This window comes from Bubalus bubalis, chromosome 17 (assembly GCF_019923935.1).
Source record: "Bubalus bubalis isolate 160015118507 breed Murrah chromosome 17, NDDB_SH_1, whole genome shotgun sequence".
NCBI lineage: Eukaryota > Metazoa > Chordata > Mammalia > Artiodactyla > Bovidae > Bubalus > Bubalus bubalis.
In genome coordinates, this window is record NC_059173.1 from 40,138,242 (window position 1) to 40,164,037 (window position 25,796).

Sequence of the window (25,796 nt, forward strand, 5' to 3'; positions counted from 1 at the left end):
TGGAGTATTTACAGTATAACTATAAAAGATGACATTTCATCCTAGAAGAAAAATGTCCTGATTACATCCGAGCTAAATGGGTGGATGGACTTTCCTCCATGACTTAATTTTGTGATCCAACTGGGGAAATTTTCAGTTTTATTAGCAGCTGTCTCCCTTTTTCTTATCAGATATTCAGCTTTTAGCACCTAACTCAAAAGAGAAAACACATGGTTTGAAGTTATTATTTAATATTCACAGATTGTTCTTTCTAAACAATTTTTCTTAAGGTTTTTTTTTTTTTTTTTTTTTTGAAAGTCACTCAGTCGTGTCCGACTTTGCAACCCCATGAATTCTCCAGGCAAGAATACTAGAGTGGGTAGCCTTTCCCTTCTCCAGGGAATCTTCCCAACCCAGGGACTGAACCCAGGTCTCCCACATTACAGGCAGATTCTTTACCAGCTGAGCCACAAGGGAAGCCCAAAAATACCAGAGTGGGTAGCCTATCCCATCTCCAGCAGATCTTCCTGACCCGGGAATCAAACCAGGGTCTCTTGCATTACAGGAGGATTCTTTACCAACTGAGCTAGCAGGGAAGCCCTTTCTTAGGTAGGGAAACAAATAACTCTGACTTCTGATGAGGATCTTTCAAGGAAAGTTAATATTTGCAACCTATCTTAATACCACATATGAACAGGATGATTGTTTAGCTTTAGTCACACTAAGAAATGTTGATGGGAGTGAAGATAGAAAGAAAAGGTATGTATAGTTTTCTTCCCCAAAAAATTGAGAGTTGACTTTAAAGGGAAAAATGCTGAGTGTTTCTTAAAATGTGAACTTCTTTATTTTCCCTGGACATTGGTTGCCAATATCTAAACCTTTCAGGAAGAAATTTTATACCATGTCATCCGTGTGTCAGGCAGTACTTAATGGATGAAAGACAAACAGTGCTAATCTGAACAATTCTTCACTGGTGCACAAATCTGGGGATTTAAATGACAGTTGATCTGTGGACCTATTCTATTCTAAACTCCTAGGTGATCATTTAAAATCAGTTACTATCAATACGTCAAATGATCTTTCTTGGCTATTCTTTTCCTATAAATAATTCACAACTTTCTCTAGGGTATTTTCTGGGATGTTATATATAAAGGTTCTGATTCTTTTGGGAAGGCTTAGTTGAGCGGATTCTTGATATACAATTTAACTGGTATTTTGCAGACATACGCAGCATTCATATATTATTTCTTTTCTTTCTTGTAGGTAGAAATAACACTTCAAGATATCAATGACAATCCACCAGTGTTCCCAACAGACATGCTGGATCTCACAGTGGAGGAGAATATCGGAGATGGTTCTAAGATTATGCAGCTGACAGCCATGGATGCTGATGAGGTAGCTCAGACCTTGTCTCTGACTTTTTGAAACATAATTTTCCAGTGATCTATCAAATTTCTACTGTATGTTGACAACATTTATTAACTAATAATTAAGGCTAAGCATTGAGTGCTCTTTTCCAAAGGACATTAACTCTTGAAATGTGACATAGGAATGCTAAGATAGAGACTGTCTAGAGGTAACTTTCCTTTGATCAGCAATTTCAACTCAGTTAATTGCTGGTGCATCTTAGATTCATTAGCCAAATTATTTTAATTTCTCAAAGGATAAAAAATATTTACAGAAATGTCTTATTTTTAATGCCCTATCACTCCCATTTGCTATCTTATAGCATATATAGCTAAGAATTTATTTTTATTTGTATTTGAAAAAAGCAAATTATTGAAAATTAAAATATAAGACAACTTTGAAACTTTTCATTTAACTTGCATATATGCACGTGTGCATGCTAAGTCTCTTCAGTCATGTCTAACTCTGTGTGACCCTATGGACTGTAGCCTGCCAGTCTCTTCTGTCCATGGGGATTCTCTAGGCGAGAATACTGGAATAGGTTGCCATGCCCCACTCCAGGGGATTGTCTCTTATGTCTCCTGCATTGGCAGGTGGCTTCTTTACCACTAGCACCACCTGGAAAGCCCCACATATATACATATCAGTTCAGTTCAGTTCAGTTCAGTCGCTCAGTCGTGTCCGACTCTTTGCGACCCCATGATCGCAGCATGCCAGGCCTCCCTGTCCATCACCAACTCCCAGAGTTCACCCAGACTTACGTCCATCGAGTCAGTGATGCCATCCAGCCATCTCATCCTCTGTCGTCCCCTTCTCCTCCTGCCCCCAATCCCTCCCAGCATCAGAGTCTTTTCCAATGAGTTAATTCTTCGCATGAGGTGGCCGAGGTACTGGAGTTTCAGCTTTAGCATCATTCCTTCCAAAGAAATCCCAGGGCTGATCTCCTTCAGAATGGACTGGTTGGATCTCCTTGCAGTCCAAGGGACTCTCAAGAGTCTTCTCCAACACCACAGTTCAAAAGCATCAATTCTTCGGCACTCAGCCTTCTTCACAGTCCAACTCTCACATCCACACATGACCACAGGAAAAACCATAGCCTTGACTAGATGAACCTTTGTTGGCAAAGTAATGTCTCTGCTTTTGAATATGCTGTCTAGGTTGGTCATAACTTTCCTTCCAAGGAGTAAGCGTCTTTTAATTTCATGGATATGCAAACATTAAGTGTATAACTTAGTAATAGCCTTATATATTTTAAGGAAATTATCTAGGAAGCCAATGAATTTGAATTCCATTAATACGTTTCCTAGCAGTAAACTGATTTTGGGGGGCACAATTTAGATTTCTGTCTTCCATGTTTATGTTTTAAGTTTAACTAAAGCAATCATCATGCTCCAAACAGCATGACAACTTATATAATTTGTAATTTATATTTTTCCCATTAAAAATATAACATCACTTGTTTTCTCTTCCTTGCTAGGTAAAGGTTTCAGTTAATTTCTAGAATTTTGGAAAGAGGAATAATGTTCCCATACACTAGTAGCCCATTTCCCTTTTTGCTAAGCCCCAAATAGATAATTTAATTTCCTTACCTCATTTAAGCTCCAGAAGGATATGATAACTTGATTTTTGGCTTATTTAACTTAAAAAAGGTGAATAATTCAATAATAGACTAATTTTAACAGCCAGTACAGAATGTAACAACTTAGTCATTTGTCAGTGAGTTTAGTTCAATCACTCAGTTGTGTCCGACTCTTTGCCACCCTATGGACTGCAGCATGCCAGGCCTCCCTGTCTACCACCAACTCCCGGAGTTTACTCAAACTCATGTCCATTGAGTCAGTGATGCCATCCAACCATCTCATCCTCTGTTGTCCCCTTCTCCTTGCACCTTCGATCTTTCCCAGCATCAGGGTCTTTTCAAATGAGTCAGCTCTTCGCATCACATGGCCAAAGTATTGGAGTTTCAGCTTCAACATCAGTCCTTCCAATGAACACCCAGGATTGCTCTCCTTTAGGATGGACTGGTTGGATCTCCTTGCGGTCCAAGGGACTCTCAAGAGTCTTCTCCAACACCACAGTTCAAAAGCATCAATTCATCAGTGCTCAGCTTTATTTATAGTCCAACTCTCATATCTATACATGATCCCTGGAAAAACCATAGCCTTGACTAGACGGACCTTTTTTGGCAAAGTAATGTCTCTGGTTTTCAATATGCTATCTAGGTTGGTCATAACTTTCCTTCCAAGGAGTAAGTGTCTTTTAATTTCATAGAGGCAATCACCATCTGACGTGATTTTGGAGCCCGAAAAAATAAAGTCTGACACTCTTTCCACTGTTTCCTCATCTATTTGCCATGAAGTGATGGGACCTGATGCCTTGTTCTTCATTTTCTGAATGTTGAGCTTTAAGCCAACTTTTTCACTCTCCTCTTTCACTTTCATCAAGAGGCTTTTTAGTTCCTCTTCACTCTCTGCCATAAGGGTGGTGTCATCTGCATATCTGAGATTATGGATATTTCTCCCAGCAATATTGATTCCAGCTTGTGCTTCCTCCAGCCCAGCATTTCTCATGATGTACTCTGCATATAAGTTAAATAAGCAGGGTGACAATATACAGCCTTGACGTACTCCTTTTCGTATTTGGAACAGGTCTGTTCCATGTCGTTCTAACTGTTGCTTCCTGACCTGCATATAGGTTTCTCAAGAGGCAGGTCAGGTGGTCTGGTATTCCCATCTCTTTCAGAATTCTCCACAGTTTATTGTGATCCACACAATCAAAGGCTTTGGTATAGTCAATAAAGCAGAAATAGATGTTTTTCTGGGAACTCTCTTGCTTTTTCGATGATCCAGTGGGTGTTGGCAGTTTGATCTCTGGTTCCTCTGCCTTTTCTAAAACCAGCTTGAACATCTGGAAGTTCACGATTCACATACTGCTGAAGGTTGGCTTGGAGAATTTTGAGCACTACTCTTAAGAATTATTCGATGCTCAGCTTTATTATTATATTATATTTAATAATTACATATATATGTTTTATAATATATAATCATATAGTATAATATCATATGTATCATAAATGCATTATGTATTATATAATTATATTATATTTCATAATTATGTATTATATAATATAAATTATATCTATATTATAATATATAATTATAAGTTAGATATAATATTATAATATTATATATGCATTATATTATATATCATATATTATACATAATATTTTATATTATATAAATATATAATGTAATATATACATATTATATTAATAATATAATACACAACATTATATAATTATAATATTTATATACTAATTATGATATTATAGAAATATAATATTATATTTATATAACACTATAATTTATATAATATACATTATATATTACAAATTATATATAAATATAATATACAATATATTATGATTATAAATATATAATATATATAATAATTATATATCTAATTACATTATATAATTTATTATTCAGTGATTATTTGAAAGAAATGCCAACATTCAACCCTTATAATAATATTATGCAAATTCTGTTATAATTTTACTTTCCTCCCTACTTTTTTCTTTTTAAAATGTGATAGAAGGGTTAAATCAAATGCAATGCTGCCCGTATGTTTATTTTTCTCTCCGTGACTTTTCTGTGCATGTGTGTGTGTACGTGTGCACCTGCATACACTTGCATTGTCTTCAAGTTGATGTTTTGAGATGTGTTTATATTTAGTATGAGATTTGAAGAAGGCTGGGAAGGTCATTACGTCTCTAGGTATTTACATTAACACAATTTTAGTGTACTTTGTTTTATTTCTATTGAGTTTCCCTTTTCAAGTTAAAAAACTGTATCTATGCCAGTGTTATCACTTAGACATTCTAGGTGTTTTTTTTTAAGTACTAAATGCAAGGTAATGATATCTAGGATATGCAAGAAGTGCATTTGAGGTGAGACAGTGGGAAGTTAAAGAGGCACAAAGGAGCAAAACTATAAAACAGGAACAGTCTAGGGAAAAGGAAGGAAGACTGTTTGCAATTCAAGGAAAGCGTGGTAGAAATCACCACCAAGTATTTTGTAATAGGACCAGTATGTAGGGGCAGGGAGAGTGGAGGTGGAAGGGGAAAAAGACAGTAGAGGCTGGAAGGAAGGAACTAGTTTCACCTGGAACTTTAAAGAAAAGAAGGACATTTTTGTAGAAGTGCTTTGGCACTATTATTTTTAAAAAGATTAAGCTCATGAGATCCTTTTCCTTCTTGGAATATTTTTTTTTTTAACTTTTTAGTGATGTTTTAATGACTACAGACTATGTCCACTCCTGACATGAGGAACCAACATTTCTTTGGCTGTATGCCAAATGGAATGGCTACCTAGGCTTCCTAGGACATTCAGAATTATTGGCTGTTTCCTTTTTTGAGTGGTTTACAATAAATTATTATTAATGTTTTTAGATAAACCTTTTATCTTCTATTCTGTTCTCAGCTCCTTACCTCTAGGTTAAATTTGAAAATATATATGTACACGTTTGAAATGATTTCTCTCTTACCAAATCATGGTCTGTCTTCTTTCTTCATCTAGTTTTGAGTAGGAATCAATATTGAAATGCAAGGAGTTTCTTTTACTTTGTGGCCAGCATTAAATTTTCACCCAGCTATCTTGCAGGTTGATTTTGAAACATTAATAGAATTCTTTAAAACACTAAGATTACATAGGCCATCAGAAAATTATGTCCACATATTATGTAGTTTATATACTTTTCCTTAATTACTAAATTAAACATAAAATATTAGTATGTTAGAAAGCCTGTAGTAGGTCACTGAAGAATAATGCCCGGTAAAGGAATCTGAAAGCAATATGTACATATTGAGCATAATTTGAATATCATTTGAAACATATGTTGGATCAAGATAGACATCTCTCAGAAGCACGTGATTGTCTGTGTCTTGTTTCCTTTGATAAACGAATTATTATGCTTGTAATGGGCCAGGACACTAAAGCTTTATTCCATGGTACCATACTTGCTTTTGAAACTACTACTTAAGATTATAAAATGCATTTACAATTTATAGCTATTTACTTTTAGAATTCCTTCCACGTACTTTTGTCTCTGTGGTTCCTCAGGAGAGTAGAATGTTTTTAAACAGCATTATTTCCACTGTGCTACAGCTGAAATATGATATTTGTTTCTTGTAGCATTGCTGATACTGCATATTTGGGATACTAAATAAATAAATAGACTTTTCAAAAGACCTCATTAAATCATTACTCTTGGCCATGCATTTTCAGACATTCACTGGAACTTCTAATGCAGCACATCAGCTGATTTTGAAAGTGAAAAATTATGGTTTATCAACAGTCTGATGGCTTTGGTTTTCTGTTCAGAAGAATTATCATAAGTTCAGGAGTATTAATTATTATAGTCATTTTGTAGATGGGACATTTCTAAATTTTGAACCATTTATATAATAGCTTGAAATATGGTTTTTGCATCTTGGCTTTCCCCTAATTTCCAAATTCCATTTTAATAGTTCAGAATTGAGTGTAGCTGTTTTTCTCTGGACTGTTTCACCAGAATAGTGGAATTCCTTGTGAAACAGAACAAAAAGTACAGAATGTGGTTAGATTAAAAGTCTAAAATTCTTATTGAATGTTTTTGTTAAACCATACAATTACAATAAATACATTAGATGGTCTATGTACACCTGAATATACAAGATAAATGTGCATAGTATGTCAAATCCAGCTGTCATTACTAAATTAAAATGTGCTTTGAGGATTTCACATTACTAAATTTTAAGATTAGTTTAGGGAATGCAGTACAAATATAGCAAATACCTCTAAACATGAATTTTGAGAGTATTTTTGCCTTCGACTGTTAGCAGTCATGCCCTTATATATTTGATCTTGAGAATGAAGCATATTTAATCTATGATGGAAAAGATGTATGGAAACTGCAGATTCTGTGATTTCCCAGCATGTCAGCTTTAGAGTTTAAATGTCCTGAATTTATGTTCTTCCTAATAGCTTCTTGAGAGTTCTAAGCCTGGATACTTTAATATACATTTCTAGAGCTGATATGGTAATAAATATATATATATATATATACACATCTACATATATACACATATTTGTTTTATATGAGTATATTGAAATCAAAAAGTAATTTTTGAAGTTGACAATTCCAATACTACATATACCTCAGTGTCAGGAAGTAATACTATATATAATAGAAAATCAGACAATATTTTTCCTGGGATATTAGCAACTCTAATCAAATTTTGATTTAAATTATTCATTTGCAAGCATCTCTGTCATCAAATGCATCTAACTTGTTATATTCCTTTTATAAAAAATAATTAAAATAGGAATAAAAACAGCACAGTCATACGCTTAAAGCTTTTCATGCATTGTTGTAGGTCCTTTACATGTGTGAACTCCTTTAATCCTCAGATTCAATACAGATTAAATACTGCTACAGTCCCATGTATCAGATATTATTACCAGCCAGATTGTCTCGATAAGGAAACATAGGCTCATAGAAGTTAAGGAGTAGCCCAATGATACATGATTAATAGGTAGTGGAGCAGAGATTCAAAACCAAAACTATGGCCCCAGAGCATGCAGTCTCAACCAGTACAATGTATAATGTGCAACTCGGAATTCCAACTATAATATACATGTGATTGCTGCTGCTGCTAAGTCACTTCAGTCGTGTCTGACTCTGTGCGACCCCACAGATGGCAGCCCACCAGGCTTCCCCGTCCCTGGGATTCTCCAGGCAAGAACACTGGAGTGGGTTGCCATTGTCTTCTCCAATGCATGAAAGTGAAAAGTGAACGTGAAGTTGCTCAGTCGTGTCTGACCCTCAGTGACCCCATGGACTGCCGCCTACCAGGCTCCTCCATCCATGGGATTTTCCAGGCAAGAGTACTGGAGTGGGGTGCTATTGCCTTCTCCATACATGTGATTTAGCATATCTAAATCAAACTGTTCATTATTTCAATAATATACAAATAAGTTTATAAGAGATTTTTTGAATACTATAGTTACCATCCCTTATTATCAAATCTAGATGGTGATTTTAATTTGCCTTAGTTTTTTTTATTTTTGACTCTGCTAAAATCTACTCTTTCTGAAACCTTCCCTTTAACCTCTGTGGCAAGCTGTCCTCTAGGTCTCCAAGGTTCCTTCTCCTCTTCTTCCCTCAGTCGCTCCCCTTATTTCCCATTCTTTCAATATGATATTCATTCTTTATGCTGCTGTATCTTTTACTGTCTATTCTCATGTAAGTCATCAACAAATCTTCTGGCTTCAATTGTGAGCCACATATATTGACCTTCAGATAGTTTATCAAACTGCTTTTCAAATCTCTGACCACACATCCATTCCTATGGTTATAACCATTGCCACAAAACCATTTCTATGAAGCTATCCTTCACTATCTTAACATACCATACATAAAATTAAAAAATTTCAATGCATAATGTCTCCTGCATCCAAGCAGAACTTATCCTGAGATGTCTTCAGCAAGAACATTCTCCTAATTCCCAGCCAAAGTAATTTGAAATTTTTTTTTCTCTTTCACTTTTATGCCCATTGCATACAGTTGATAAAGAAACGAGAATATAAGAGAATGTTGAACAACTGAGAGCTATCATTAGTTACTTCTGTATCCAATAAACCTTCAGATCTTACTAATTTGTTCTGTGTATATTATGTTTGGTACACAATGACTGAGAGCCTCACTTCTGGGGCAAGATAACCAGGGTTCAGATTTCTTTGTCTCAGTTTCTTTATCTTCAAAATGGAGATAATAATAGTGCTTACCCAACTGGATTACTTTTAAGTATCAAATCAATTAGTGCCCATGAAGTGATACGCTCAGAGCAGTGCTTAGCACTCAATAAACACTTAATAAATGTTCTATTTTTCTTTTCCATTCCTTCAGCCAAATTCCTAGTTTATACTTCAGATGTTGAGTGCTACAGTTCAAAGATCTGAGTGAACACAAGAATGCATCCCTGCTTTCATTTTACAGAACAGGGACTTGGAACCAGAAAATAATGCAGATTATATAGAGTTTCCTCTTGAGGAATTGAAGTCCCAGTCTCCTGGGGCCAAAATCTACTCTCTCACCCCTTCTCTGGCCTCTCTTCTTTCTAGTTCATCTTATACCATCAAGAGCCTTAAAAGATTGTTTCCAATTAAAACAAGATCAGTGGTTTCTTGGTCATACAGTTTGATGTGTGTTGTAACTGAGATTCTCCAGTGTATGTGCTGTGCTGTGCTTAGTCGCTCAGTCGTGTCCAGCTCTTTGGTACTCCATGGAGTGTAGCCTGCTAGGTTCCTCTGTCCATGGGGATTCTCCAGGCAAGAATACTGGAGTGGATTGCCACGCCTTCCTCCAGGGGATCTTTCCAGCCCAGGTCTTCGCATTGCAGGCAAATTCTTTACCATCTGAGCCACCAGGGAAGCCCAAAAGTACTGCAGTGGGTTCCCATGCCCTTCTCCAGGGGAACTCCCTGACACGGGATCAAACCGGGGTCTCTTGGATTTCAGGTGGATTCTCTTTACCAGCTAAGCCCCTATCCAATCTATACCCATAATCTAATATTTTAGCTCATTTTTTCTTCTTTTGTTCTACGTTAAAACTCTCCACACTGGACTTCCCAGGTGGTACAGTGGATAAGAATCTACCTGCCAATGCAGGCAACATGGGTTCGATCCCTGGTCCAGGAGGATTCCACATGCCATGGAGCAAGTAAGCCCGTGCACCACAGCTACTGAGCCCAAGCCCTAGAGCCCGCAAACCACAACTACTGAGCCCATGTTCTGCAACTCCTGAAGCCCGTGGGCCTAGAAGCTGTGCTCCACAACAGGAGAAGCCACCGCAATGAGAAGCCTGCGCACTGCAACCAAGAGTGGCCCCACCTGCTGCAGCTAGAGAAAGGCTGCATAAAGCAAGGAGACCCAGTGCAACCAAAAGTGTATAAAATACATAAATTAGTTAATTAATTAAGCAAGCAAATCTCTTCACACTAGCAAACTGGTCAAAGTAATCCCTCTCTCGGTTTTTATAGTGCACATTGTAAGCTTCCATTTGTGCTGTATTGTGCTTACTCGTTCAGTTTTGTCTGACTCTTTGCAACCCCATGGACTGTAGCCGATCAGGCTCCTCTGGTGTGAGAATTCTCAAAGCAAGAATGCTGGAGTGGGTTGTCATGCCCTCCTCCAGGGATCTTTCCAACCCAGGGGTCGAACCCAGGTCTCCCTCATTGCAGGCGGATTCTTTACTGTCTGAGCCACCAGGGAAGTTCAAGCTTCCATTTAGAGCTTGCTTAATTTAATTACCTTCTCATGCTGAACCAGAGGAACGTGAGCTCAGAGTCAGACAAACTAGGGTTTGAAATCCACTCACCCCCAGTATGACTCTAGATAAGTTAAGTACCATCTCCAAACTTTGCATCTTCTTTTGAGAAATAGTATCTCACAGTGAGAAAAAGTGAAAATGAAGTGGCTCAGTCGTGTCCGACTCTTTTCGACCCCATGGACTATAGCCTACCAGGCTCCTCCGTCAGTCCATGGCATTTTCCAGGCAAGAATTCTGGAGTGGGTTGTCATTTCCTTCTCCAGGGGGATCTTCCCGATCCAGGGATTGAACCCAGGTCTCCCGCATTGTAGGCAGACGCTTTTACCGTCTGAGCCACCAGGGAAGCATGAACTAAAGCAAGACAAATGCATACACAGTGTTGTCCCTGGGCCTGGCAAACCTCTGGATATGTAGTTAATAGTATTATCATCTTTTGTATTTTCCACAGTGACAGTTTGACCCCTTTCTATGAAATATTTTAAGAATTTATATATGTGTGTGTGTGCTGTGCTTAGTTGCTTAATCATGTCCAATACTTTGTGACCCTATAGGCCATAACCAGCCAGCCTCCTCTGTCCATGGGATTTTCCAGCTAGAATACTGGAGTGGGTTACCATTCCCTCACATACACACATATATATGGGCTTCCCAAGTCTTAAAGAATCCACCTGCCAATGCAGGAGACACAGGAGACGCTGGTTCGATCCCTGAGCCAGGAAGATTCCCTAGAGGAGGAAATGGCAACCCACTCCAGTATTCTTGCCTGAAAAATCCCATGCACAGAGGACCCTGGAAGGTTGCAGTCCACAGTGTTGCAGAGTCAGACACGACTGAGCATGCATAGAGCATGCACACGCGTGCACACACACACACACACACATTTTGAAGGTTGAGATTTGCTGTGTTATTTAATGAAATGAATAGTGAAAGACTATTTAGTTAACTACACTGGACTGTTACTATTTGAAATATTACAGTATCATATGAAATTAAGCCCCAGAGCCTCACTTTGTCAAGTATACATTCAGCACAAGGAGCAGCACTTTTACTGTTCTACTTCTAGCAGTTCAGATTCTGCTCTCTTTTCCCTAGGGTGCAAATGCTCTTGTCACATATACGATCATCAGTGGAGCCGATGACAGTTTCCGAATTGATCCTGAATCTGGAGATCTGATAGCTACCAAGAGACTGGACAGAGAACGTCGTTCCAAATATTCCTTGCTGGTTCGTGCGGATGATGGTCTTCAGTCCTCGGATATGAGAATAAATATTACTGTCAGTGATGTGAATGACCACACACCCAAGTTCTCGAGGCCTGTGTACTCTTTTGACATCCCAGAAGACACAACCCCAGGTAGGTGGCACACTTTTAAGTATATTTTGCAAGGGTCACCTTTGACTACAGTTACACAGACTAGGTTTTGGCTGCTCTTGAATTGGGACTAGTATGTGCTACTGGGTATAAACGTTGGATTTTTTTTTTTTTTTCTAAATTCCATATATGCGTTAGTATACTGTATTGGTGTTTTTCTTTCTGGCTTACTTCACTCTGTATAATAGGCTCCAGTTTCATCCACCTCATTAGAACTGATTCAAATGTATTCTTTTAATGGCTGAGTAATACTCCATTGTGTATATGTACCACTGCTTTCTTATCCATTCATCTGCTGATGGACATCTAGGTTGCTTCCATGTCCTGGCTATTATAAACCATGCTGCGATGAACATTGGGGTACACGTGTCTCTTTCCCTTCTGGTTTCCTCAGTGTGTATGCCCAGCAGTGGGATTGCTGGATCATAAGGCAGGTCTATTTCCAGTTTTTTAAGGAATCTCCACACTGTTCTCCATAGTGGCTGTACTAGTTTGCATTCCCACCAACAGTGGAAGAGGGTTCCCTTTTCTCCACACCCTCTCCAGCATTTATTACTTGTAGACTTTTGGATCGTAGCCATTCTGACTGGCGTGAAATGGATTTTTAAATATTTTAATTAACCGTATTTGCTACAGTTCCCAAACAAATTTCTAGACTTTTGAGAGCAAATGAGAAAAGCTAATCATCTGATTTCTTAATTACAGATATTTGTTTCTGAAAGTATCTGTGACATGCATTGTTAAGTTTCCTGGCAACCATAGTTTTGATACTGCTTTTCCACTGTAAGGATGTCTGATGTGATTATGTTCCTGAGCATAGAAAGCAAAAAAAGCACAGGAAAACCTGTGAATACCTGTTATAATACTTACTAGCTGTGTAAACCAGGGCAATTAATTAATTTTTCTTAGCTTCAATTCGTTCTTCTGTATATGGAAACAATGATTCTTGTTAGAATTAGGATAAAACATGTATGAGTTTGCTAACATGGGGCTTGAGGATTAGCAGATGCTGAATAAATGTTAGTAGAATAGGAATCCTGAATTCTCACCTTGCTTCTTTGAATATATTATGTTGTAACTGTTGCATGTGAGTAGTCAATATCCCTGTTTCTGGTGTGGGTTGGCTTCATTTCCACTATTAGAAATTCTTATCTAAAACTGAAATTGTATTTTGAATTATATTTGAATGAGTTTGTAAAATAAGGAATATGTTTTAGAAACTCATTTGACAAAGGAATGAAACATTTATAGAGGACTAAAATCTCACTGCAGTCAGTTCACCAAGATGAATTGTTCATGTCCTTCACGAAATTCCCATCACATTTCTTTCTCACCTCATTTCTAGCAATGGTCATATAAGCTGTTAAGTGGTATCCCCTTAGCATAATTCTGTATTATTGCTTGGAATTGCCAGTTCCTGACACTAGCATTGGGCCCCAATATATGTTCACTGAATTCATCAATATGTTCATGAATAGGTAGGTAGAAAAATAATGTCAGAAGTTGTGTTCATTTACCAGAACATTTACATTGCAACATAAGATCTACTGGCTTCCAAGGTGGAACAGTGATAAAGGATATGCCTGTCAATGCAGGAGACTCCAGAGACGTAGGTTAAATCCCTGGGTTAGGAAGATCTCCTGGATTAGGAAATGGAAACCCACTCCAGTATTCTCACCAGGAAAATTCCATGGATAGAGGAGCCTGGTGGGCTACAGTCCATGAGGTCGCAAAGAGTCAGACATGACTGAGTGACTGAGCGTGTGCACACACACATAAGATCTACTGGAGATTTGGGAATGTTGGCATCCATGTTAATGTAGAAATCTACAGAGTCTTGTTTTCATTATATTTTCATAGTGATTTTCTAGTTAAAATATTTTTCTATACAAATAAATGTTTTGGTATCCTATATAGTCTCTTAGCAATACACTGTCCCATTAATTTTAGATTCTCAATTTATTCTAGGTTCTTTGGTAGCAGCTATTTTAGCTACAGATGATGACTCTGGTGTGAATGGAGAAATTACATATATTGTGAATGAAGATGATGAAGATGGCATATTTTTCCTGAATCCAGTTACTGGAGTCTTTAATTTGACTCGAATGTTGGATTATGAAGCACAGCAATATTATATCCTCACTGTTCGGGCTGAAGATGGTGGGGGACAATTTACTACCATCAGGGTTTACTTCAACATACTAGACGTAAATGATAACCCACCCATGTTCAGCTTGAATTCATACAGCACATCTTTAATGGAGAATCTACCTCTAGGATCTACTGTTCTTGTGTTTAATGTTACCGATGCAGATGATGGTATGTACTTTATTTTGCATACTTAAAGTTTATTAAACATTAATCATTAGATTTATATCATATTTATTTACTGTGTGCAGCTGTCACAAAATTGCATTTTTTTATTAAACATTTGAAAATATATTCAATTTATTTATTATTTGTTTTTTGGCAGAAATGTAAATTTTATTTTATTTTTAAACTTTACAATATTGTATTGATTTTGCCGAATATCGAAATGAATCCGCCACAGGTATACCTGTGTAAATATAGATCCAAAGTTGAGAAATAGATTTATAATTTAACTATAGAGGATTAAAAAACTAAGGATTTTATTAGTTAAGTTCTTTTTTATAACACACAGCATACATTGTGTGCATCTGATAAGCTTTATAAATTTATCTTCCTTTATTCTCTGTAAATGTGTGATACCACTGGAGTTTAGCAATGTAGAAGTCATAAAGCAGCTTTTTGGTAGGTTTTCTTCAGATAACTATTTGCTTACATATATTCTTTTAACATAAAAAGGATAAAATGTGGATGCTAAAGGAAAACCAAGTCTCAAAAAATACTTCAAAATGCATGATTAGTTTTATATTTCTGACCGAAAATGGCTCAGAGTATCTCAGCAAGCTTTCATACTTTGACTCAAAGGACAGTCTCAGATCTCTTTAATTTTTATGCTATATAATCTAGTTGAGATTTTCAATTAAATCTAGACTTTACAATGTTTGATATTTGTTTGATTTTTATTTATTTGAAAACTTTAAAGTATGACTCCCTTGGTCTTTTTTTAAGACTAATTTTGTAAATATACATACTAGATAAAATAGCCTTTAGAGATAACATTGTACAGATTGTCAATCTTTGTTCAGAAAGTTAATACCTTGTTTTTCCTTCCATTGGATGCAGCTAAATGTTCATTTAGTTAAGAAAACAAGGGACAGTATTTTAAGAGGAAACCGGTCTCTAGCCCAAGGATATGCCTCGTGGCATAGGCATATCAACCTTAATTTAGAATTTCCTGGTTCTTGCTGACTTAAATGATTTATGTGATCTCAGAGCACCATTCATCCCACTCTGCTCTATACTTAGTTTCCTTTCAAGAGTGTCTAGAATCGCCACTTACAAAGATATGAGAGGCAGAGCACAGTATTTTTATATATCTTTCAATTCATGAACTAGGAAATGCTTTCTTTAGAATTCATTAAGTGCATTTTGAAGTTTTCTTCTCTTATTTAAGCATAGTTAATAATGAAAACATAAATATTCCTAAAATAAAAGTGCCTGTAATGTTAGTACCACAAATTGCTAATAATATTAAAAACAACAACTGACAGTTGTCAAATACAGTCATCCCTTGTACCAGCAGGGGATTGGTTCCAGGACCTCTGCAAAGTTAGTGAAGTGAAAGTGTTAGTCGCTCAGTAGTGTCCGACTCTTCGCGACCCCAAGGACTGTAGCCGCCAGACTCCTCCGTCCATGAGATTCTCTAGGCAAGAATACTGGAATTGGTAGCCGTTCCCTTCTCCAGGGGATTTTCCTGACTCAGGGATCAAACCCCGGTCTCCTGCATTGCAGGGAGATTCTGTATCTCTGAACCTCTAGGGAAGCCTCATTGATACCAAAATCCAAGATGCTCAAGTCCTTTATATAAAATAGTGTAATATTTGCATACAACCCATGCACATTCACCCATATACTTTGAATCATCTCTAGATTACTTACAATACCTACTACAATATAAATGCTATATAAGTAGTTTCCAGAGCACAGAAGATTTAAGTTTTGCTTGAAATTTGGAACTTTCTGGAATTTTTTTCCCTCAAAATATTTTCGGTCTATGTTGGTTGAATCCTTGGATGTGGGACCAGCAAATGTGACGGACCACTCGTCCCTAGTATGTAGCCAGTCCTGGCCTAAGAATGTTGCACAGTCTATTTCATGTACATCAGCCTAGTTCTGTACATGTAAGTGTCTCCCATTAGACTTTATGCACAGTTGAGGTTAATCTTTATTTTGAATGTTGCCTTATCTATTATTATAAACTTAATTAATTTACCTGATCTCTGGATATGAACATTTTTTAATTGTCCTAACTTTTCTGCAGTGAAGAATTATCTGCCAAGTTTCTTTGTGACTTTAAGCATTAGAGAGAGCCTATTGTATCATAAGATTGTGTGCAGGTCTAGAGTAAATTCCATTTATCCTCAAAACAAAACTGTAGAGAACTGAGAAAATAGCAAATAAGAAACTTCCTTTGTGAAACCCGCTGGAATATTCCATGCAAGCGTACTCACAGAAATGTATTAACCATTGACTTCAAGTTGCTTTTTATGGATTTTTTTTTCCTTTAATTGTGTTAGATAAAAGTTTCAAGCTACGTTTTTCCATTGTTTCAGTATTGAATACTTTTATCAGTGTAATTTCCTGCACCTTGACCTAAAATATAGGACACAGTTTCTATTCTCTCTGAATTTCAAGGATCATGATAAGACTGTACAAGGGTAACCTTCTTTGTTTAAAACTGCCAACTCAGTTATACTAAAGAGCTCCCAATGTGTTTCACAATGGTATTTAGACTTTTCTAATTAACATTTTAGTTTTAATCTCAGACCAAGAGCTTTCAGAGGAGATAATATTGTCATCTTAAATGAAGACATTTTATATGAAAATAAATTTAACATTTTCTGCTACTTATATCTAAATTCTCTAAGTTTAACCTAAAATTATAGATTGCATAACCATTTAATAAGAATAAAGCAAATATTTTACTGTGTTCACAAGATAAGTAGCACATGTGTTAATCTCAAGGCTTTCATTCATACAGCTAAGAAAGTATTACATTGAGGCAAAGTATGGTGGGTGCTAGGGGTACAGAACCTGTCTGCCAATGCAGGAGATACAAGAGACATGGGATAGAGCCCTGGGTTGGGAAGATCCCTTGGAGAAGGAAATGGGAACCCACTCCAGTATTGCAAGGAAAATTCCATGGATGGAAAGAGGAGCCTGGCAAGCTACAGTCCATGGAGTTGCAAAGAGTCAGATAGGACTGAGCAACTGAGCACACACATTATAAATTGAAGTTTCATAGAAATAGTCTAGCTTTGATAATTATTATATTCCTAGAAATAAATTCATATACTCTTAAAAATATTGGGGAGTCATAGAGTACTTTGAGAATAAAGTAATTATTGTTGAATAAATTTACTGATATACGCTTGGTACACAATGCAGATCAACTGACCTGTAAATGAGTTTCATATTCCAGTGACTTGATGACCTTGTTGGAACTGCTTCATAAAAGTGAATGCTGTTTGCAAGAGTTCCATGTGTTGCAGCTATACAATAAGTTGACAAATACTAGTTCATTATAGAAATAATTAGGCATTTATGGACTGTGAATAAATATGCACATTTTGTAACAGAGCCACATACCTACAGTTATGTGCTGTATTTCCTGGAACTAAATTATTCTGAAGACTGAAATAAAAACCAACCAAAAAAAAAAAAAAAAACTAACACAGCCACACACACAATAAAACTGCCAGAAAGAATCATGTAACTAAACCACTTTCAGAACACTGAACATAAATGGTTAGAAATATGGACTGTTCTTAGCTTAAAGATCTGGGGGCTGCAAACGCCCACTAAATTCAAGTTCTAGCACATATGAATAAATTATAGAATATTAAAATAATATGTTTACTGATTCATGATTGGGATATTTGATGCAAGGAGTAGAGAGAGAAGAATGGCCTGAGCTCTCTGTTTTTTAGGATAGTATGAAGGTTCAGGGAGAATTTTGAGTCTCAATATGTATACATGTATTTTCTAGATGTAGAGCACATGCCCAAAGTCACTTAGACATGACAGGAGTGAAAAGTCCTTTTCTTGACAGTAAAGTCCATAGAGATGGTTTCCATGACCTGTAATTGCAGCAGTACAGTTTCAGTTCCTGAGATGAAAGCTATTTCTTAGATTGTGCTGCAATATTTTGTGCAAAACCAGTTGTATTTCTATGTTTATGTTCTCAAAGATAGTGACTGTTATCATTACCAGTTCATTTTTAATGTCATCATTTGATATATTCATTACTATGAATTTAAATATAAAATCATTTTTATCTTTTTCATAATTCTAGTTAATATTTATTACTTCCACCACCCACCTACCCAGCAAACTTTCTCCCTAAAAAAGAGGCTGTCCTGCTGTTTACAACAAGGCTATAAAATCTTGGGATCATGTTCTCTCTTTGCCTCTGCAGGTTAATTGTTTACTCCAGGAAGTAGCATAAAAAGTGGACCAGGGGTGTTCCGATCCTAGATTTAACTGCTTGCCTTCCAGTTGATTTATGTAGAAATGTGAGGCCATCACTTTGTAGCCATGCGTAGTTTTGTCAGTATTTTAAATTTCTTTTGATCTTGGGCATGAAAGGTTTATATGCTTACATAGAAATATATCTCTGCTCATTGGTATTATTTTTATCCAGGTGTCTTCATAACTTTTTCTAAATAAGAATTGTGTCTGAATTTGTACCTCAAAGAATAGGAACTAAATATTTACTGACAGAGTTAGCCATAGGAAATGCAAAAAAAAATTCCTAAGAGAGTAATTCTATTTAAAAATATATTAAATATATATCACTATAATATATATGTGTGTATATATATATATTTAAAATCAAGTTACTTTCTCAATCAAAATACTTTCTCAGTAATATATCCATATTTGATACCAGTTGATGAAACCTTTTTCTTTTTTTTTTTTGCATCAGTTGATAGAACTTTTCTTCCCCCAAACCTGTGGAATTTTAAGTCAGAGAGTTGAAGTAGGCTGTTGACCTTGTTCTATCCAGATCTTAAAATTCTCTTTATCTCCTGCTGGCGAATTGACCTGTAGCCTCCATTAGCTTTATTTATTCATATTTTTCCTGATCCTCAGTGTCCTAAGTATTTTGAACTTTATAACCTCTGCTTTGTTCTCTTGTGAATGGTCTTAAATAAACTGCAAAGATTAAAAGCCACAACTCTTAATGAGGAGAAAACCTCTACCTTTTCAAAGATCTACTCAATCCTTGTTTATCCTAGAAATTTTTGTGAATAAGCCAGTGCCTGAAAGTTATCTCCATAAATAGTTTCCTCTGCATCAACATATAGACAAAGGATATTAGATAAGAGACTATCAAAGCATGGGAAAATAATAATTCTAGCATTAAAAAAAAATAAGCAGGTACTACCTGGTAGGAAAAAAAAAAAAAAAAAACTGTTACTCAACTAAAACTTGCCTTTACAAGGACTTAATGGGTTTCAAGAAAAGGCAGAAGCTAACTGCAGTATCTACAGAATCCTAAGAAAGAGTATTTTTCAAGAAAAGGGTGATCAACTTGTTTTAGAAGACTTTTGGAAAAGGGTGGACATCATTTTTGACACTTGAATAGTTAAAGTTCATAAATATAGGAGCCATTTGTAAGTAGTTTATATAACTCAATGGATTTTCCATAGCATAAGATCCCAGAGTAGAGCATCTTTATTAAGGATAGATTATCTAGATATAAAATATGTTTCTTAGAAATTCTTAGGCCATCCTATAATTGCCCAACATGTTTACGATAAAATATAAAAGTACACATGACATTATGGACCAGTGAAGAAAATGCTATTCTGGGGCAGGAAATATAATTTTTTCTTTGTGTTTGCACTGCTTATCTGTAATTTAGCTTTAAATTATTTACTAAACCAGTAAGTAGGCTGAGCGATTCTCCACATCATCTCTAGAATTCTACAATCATTTTCTGAAATGATTTATATATGCCTTTTTAAATTAAAATGTGACATATGTTCCTGGGAAAAACTGATAAAACATTATCTAAAAATAGCCCAATAATAGTGTGAATCTTTATATTTGGAGTCTTTTATGCATACATTTACTGCTAACATTTTCTTCAAAAATACTTTTAAACCACAGTAAATAAACATAATAAACTTTGAAAGAGAATTATTTTCTCAGAGGTATTAGCCAGACACTTAATAGGAATTAAAAAGTATTTATTGGTTCTGCCAAGAAATGTAAAAGTAGACTTAAAGCATCCATGACTAATGCCATATATCAGAAAATTTTATTATCATTCTCTGAAAATTGGTGTTGGCCTCAATAAATTACTAATGTGATAAATGTTTGGCTAGTAGTAGAGTGTGGCACTGTTAATGTTGAACTCTCAGGAATTATGTGACAGAAATAAAGAAATGTATAGAAAAATATCCGCTCTCTAGTATATTTTTTTCCTCTTCACTCTCGTAATTTAGCGTTTCAACACCTTGGTAAATAGCCAGCAGTATATAGATCATTTGTTCACCAGATTGTAAACATCTTTTCAAATCAAATGATACCAAGAAAAAAGTTATGGGTTATGTATTCCTTAGAAAGAAAATTAACTGTGGCTAAATCATTCATAAGGTGTGTTTGGAGGTCATGTGTATCAAATACACAGGTTCATATCATGAAATTTTTGGTGCAGTTTAGTTTGCGATCAGCGTTTAGTTCAGAAAATTTAATTTTTTCCCCCTTCCATTTCAGGCATCAACTCTCAGTTGGCTTACAGTATTGCTTCTGGCGATAGCCTTGGGCAGTTTACAGTCGACAAGAATGGGGTATTGAAAGTTCTAAAACCTTTGGATCGGGAGAGTCAGTCCTTCTACAATCTGGTCGTTCAAGTGCATGACCTGCCACAGCTTCCAGCCTCCAGATTCACAAGCACTGCTCAAATCTCCATTATTTTGTTGGATGTCAATGATAACCCCCCAACCTTTCTTTCCCCTAAATTGACCTACATTCCAGAAAACACACCTATTGATACAATTGTTTTCAAAGCACAAGCAACTGACCCAGACAGCGGCCCAAACAGCTACATTGAGTACACCCTACTGAACCCTTCGGGAAGTAAGTTCACTATCGGGACCATCGATGGAGAAGTAAGGCTCACTGGAGAGCTAGATAGAGAGGAGGTTTCCAATTATACCCTCACGGTGGTGGCTACGGACAAAGGTCACCCATCTCTGTCTTCATCTACAGAGGTGGTAGTTATGGTACTTGACATCAATGATAATAACCCCGTTTTTGCACAGGCTATGTATAAAGTGGAGATTAATGAAAATACACTTACCGGAACGGATATAATACAAGTATTTGCAGCAGATGGAGATGAAGGTACAAATGGACAGGTCCGCTATGGCATTGTCGATGGTAATGCCAATCAGGAATTTCGGATCGACTCAGTCACAGGGGCAATCACCGTGGCTAAGCCTTTGGATCGAGAGAAGACCCCTACTTACTCTTTAACTGTTCAGGCAACAGATCGGGGCAGCACTCCCAGAACTGATACCTCTACCGTCAGCATTGTTCTACTGGATATTAATGATTTTGTCCCCATATTTGAGCTATCTCCATATTCTGTAAATGTCCCTGAGAATCTGGGAACATTACCCAGAACAGTTCTTCAGGTAAGTATATTTAAATCAAACAAATATTGTGCTCTTTGTAAGACAATTCATTTAATTACAGTGGTCATGCTGCCCCACTCTCTTCCTCATTCTCATCCAAAAATGCTTACCTGCTGATACAGCAGGTCTCGAAAAGGACAGGTTTATGAAAATTACTCCTAGGGACCTGTTGATTTCCTTGTAGATGAAATATTGTATTTCAGTTATATCCTTTTGTGTTTACCTCTGCTGCACACATTTATGATTGTGCATTTTTGAATTTTGTTTCACTATAACAGTTATTCTATACATAGTAAGAAAATAAAATGATGTTAAAGTTTGAAAACTTTTACAAACGTTGCTCTTCATTCCCTCTTTACAAATCCAACTACCTGGATGAATCTGCTGTTAAAAATTTTTTTGTGAAGTCTTTCAAAAATGCAATGTGTTATTTTATACCTGGTTTTATACAAATTATATATTGTACTCTGTGGCATTTTAATATTTTACCTAAAACTTACAAACATGTCTCTGAAACCTTTTAATATTGGTCTGTATGGTTCTACCCTATTATTTTTTATAATACACTCATTTTTAATAATACACTTATTTTTAATAATACACTTTATTTCATGATATACATTTTGTGAGTATTACTCACATTCATGGCCTGTATTATTTTCTCCTGTAGGTGGTGGCAAGAGATGATGATCAAGGTTCCAACAGCAAACTCTCGTATGTTCTATTTGGTGGTAATGAAGACAATGCTTTCACTCTCTCAGCTAGTGGAGAACTTCGAGTAACACAGAGTTTGGACCGTGAAACAAAGGAACATTTTGTCTTGCTGATCACAGCTACAGATTCAGGTAAATCTGTAATAACCTTGTTCGACAGTGAAAAATTTCTTCATAATATATGTAAATGGAAGTATGTTTACCACTAAACTAAATGTTCTTTGAAATTTACTAATGCTTGGAACTTCGGTTGTATCCACATCATTTTATAGAACATATATCACTTTATGAAATTTATATGTAAATGGTAAGTGTTTAAGCACATTACAAACAAAGCTCTACTCCTATAAGACACAATATATCCTTGCCCGGTAGGCTGACCCAGTATCTCTGGGGGTGACTCTATGCTCTCCCCCTTGACTGTGGATACTTCAAGTACCTTAGCTTTGAAAACATTCAGATGGTTCTAACTGGTCATGGAGATAAGAGAGTGGGTCCAGAGTTCTACTTCATTAGTCCTGTAGGTTCTGCAAAATCATAAGTAGATATAATAAGCATCTGATGAAGCCCCACAGAACTCCAAAAAGGGTGCCAGTGAGAGCCTGGCTTCTCACTGAGTAGCAGTGTAATGAACTACGATAGGGAGAAAGAAAAGCAGTATACATTAGCTCTCACTGTTTAGAAACAGTAATTGCATAAAATTGTAGAGCAAGTAGCATAAAATACAGTCTATTCAAAAAGTAACATTACTGTTAACCACTGTTTTGTTACACTTCTAATTCAAAGCTGAAACAACTAAAATTTGTTAAAGAACCTCTGTGCCTTGAAGAAAGTAGATGTGCTTAAATATGTGTTGAATAAACAAATGAATAAATCATTCATCTTCAAAAGTCTCAGGGAATTATGAAGCATTGTCCTTATGTAACACTCATTTATAAAAATTGTTCAAACTTACTGTTTTAATTATTGAAGAAGTTCGTAATGTTGACATCTCTTTATTAATTTGTTGAAATTGTTTTAAGAACGGGCAGATTTGTTGGAACTTCAAAGGACTGACATTTTTGGTATATGGATATTTATGTAGATGTGTGGCTACTGCTATAGGAGAATTATTCTGAATTTCCAAATGAGCTGTTTTTGCTGTGGTTGAAATGTTTTTGATGAATATAATTTATTGATATTTTTGTTATTTGTGACCAATTTCGGAGTATACAATTTCATGTCACCACTTCATAAAAAAAGGAGATTTGAAGATTAAGAGTAATTATAAATTTATGTTAAGTATGCTAATGATAGTGCCACTGCTTATTTATCAAGATGGCTCTGTATTATTTGCCGTTTACTTCATCTTAGACTATTGCTTTGTGAAAGAAAGCACTAGTCTCTTTCTTTTTTTTTTTTTTAATCTGTGTGAATGACTGTGTTACATTTCATGTAAACTATAAAATCCCAGGCAATGATGAGCAGAATGTAGTGTGGTAACCATATAAAACTTAAACCAAGTTGGTCTGAAACATGTTTCATTATATGTGTAGGCAGTACTTCTCGGTCAGTAGATAAACATTTTCATGTGGCAAATGCAGTCACTGCCACATGGCTCAGGTCAATCCATATTTCAAGAGTCGTCTGGAGAAAAGAAAGGATAAAGAGGTGTACAAACCAGTAAACGGTCAGATATTTAGAGGTGAGATTTTATTATGAAAACACCGCAGACTCAGCTCTCCTCCGCAGTTGCTGGATATGTGCAGTCAATTCTAGGCACTCCCAGAAACAGAGTCTTTGTGGAGATCATTTGGGGGAGGAGAAACCAGACCCAGGAATCTGGCTGCTAAGGCATCCGTCACTATAAAACTTGCTGCACAAGATGGTGTGTCACACAAAGGTCATCCCAGGGCGAGGAGCAGATTGTGATTGTGAGAATCAGAGATGCAGTGTAGGGTGACCCTGGATGGACAGGGCACAACTCATAGAAGTTCTCCATCAGGGGATTTGTGATTTGGAACATTCTAAGTCAAAAGCCATGTCAGAGAAAGAATGTAGACATCTAGACAAAAGTGCATGTTTTCAATCAAATCATTCTGAGAATTTAAAAATCTTTTTGTGCGCCTGTGAAGCCAAGAGGGAGATATTGTGCAGGGGAAGGGAATGGTTGTGTTCTGACATTTGGCAATCTGAGTCATGCAGTTTGCCAGATTTTACAGATATTAACCCATTTCTACATATTACTTTATTATCTCAGAGACTATGATGTGTTTATTTCCACTCTAGTTTCAGTAAACTCCTCAGAGTAATTAAGTAATTGCTCAGGAGGTGGCGCAGTGGTAAAGAATCCACCTGCCAATGCAGGAGACTCAAGAGACGTGGACTCAGTCCCTGGGTTGGGAAGATCCCCTGGAGTAGAAAATGGCTAAACTACTCCAGTATTCTTGCCTGGAAAGTCGCATGGACAGAAGAGCCTGGAGAGCTACAGTCTATAGGGTTGCAAAGAGTCAGACATGACTGAGCACTCATACACACACACACACACACACACACACACACACACACACAGAGCCAAGAAGTGGCAGAGTAGGATTCAGATCCTAGTATATCTGACTTCCAAGTTTAGTGTATGTGAAGGTTTTAGTGCTGAGGTAAAGTAAAATTTTAAAAATATATATTAATTTCCAAAATAATTTTATTTGCAAAATAAACCCAATAATTGTCTATATAATATACTGATTAAAAGCTTTAAATTTGAACTGATGGTGATTTAAATTCTGTTTCTCTCAAATTTTTTTTTTGTGATTCAGACAAAATCTATCATCTCTTTCAATCTCAGTATTTTCTCAGTAAAATGGGGATAATAGTAATTACAAAGTAGTTTATTACAATGTTTAACTGATACAATATTTGTTAAATATGCCTAAAACATTGTATATATAATGATTTTAATGAATTGTGATCCATGCACTTTAAACATTCAAAAATTCTTATGAATGTCTGCCCTGTTTCTTACTACCTAGTCTTATTAAAAAATGTATCAATTGTTTAAAAAACATTTTTTAAAAATTACAATGCATAGTTTTTTCATTTTATGCATTACTACATTAAGAATTTTTATTGTGATATCAGTTTTTTCAGATTTCCAAAGAATATATTGCATGGTAAGTGCTTAAC

At 36.1% G+C, this 25,796-nt stretch overlaps 1 protein-coding gene across 1 annotated transcript in view; it reads left to right on the plus strand.

Annotated features, from left to right (window-relative positions):
- FAT4 (FAT atypical cadherin 4) overlaps nucleotides 1-25,796 on the plus strand; it is a 177,661-nt gene that overhangs the window by 79,478 nt on the left and 72,387 nt on the right. The window contains exons 2-6 of the mRNA XM_025268036.3: nucleotides 1,243-1,374; nucleotides 11,848-12,109; nucleotides 14,096-14,446; nucleotides 21,002-21,924; nucleotides 22,595-22,769. Coding sequence (XP_025123821.3) covers nucleotides 1,243-1,374; nucleotides 11,848-12,109; nucleotides 14,096-14,446; nucleotides 21,002-21,924; nucleotides 22,595-22,769 — 1,843 coding nt within the window. The remainder of the gene's footprint in view (nucleotides 1-1,242; nucleotides 1,375-11,847; nucleotides 12,110-14,095; nucleotides 14,447-21,001; nucleotides 21,925-22,594; nucleotides 22,770-25,796) is intronic.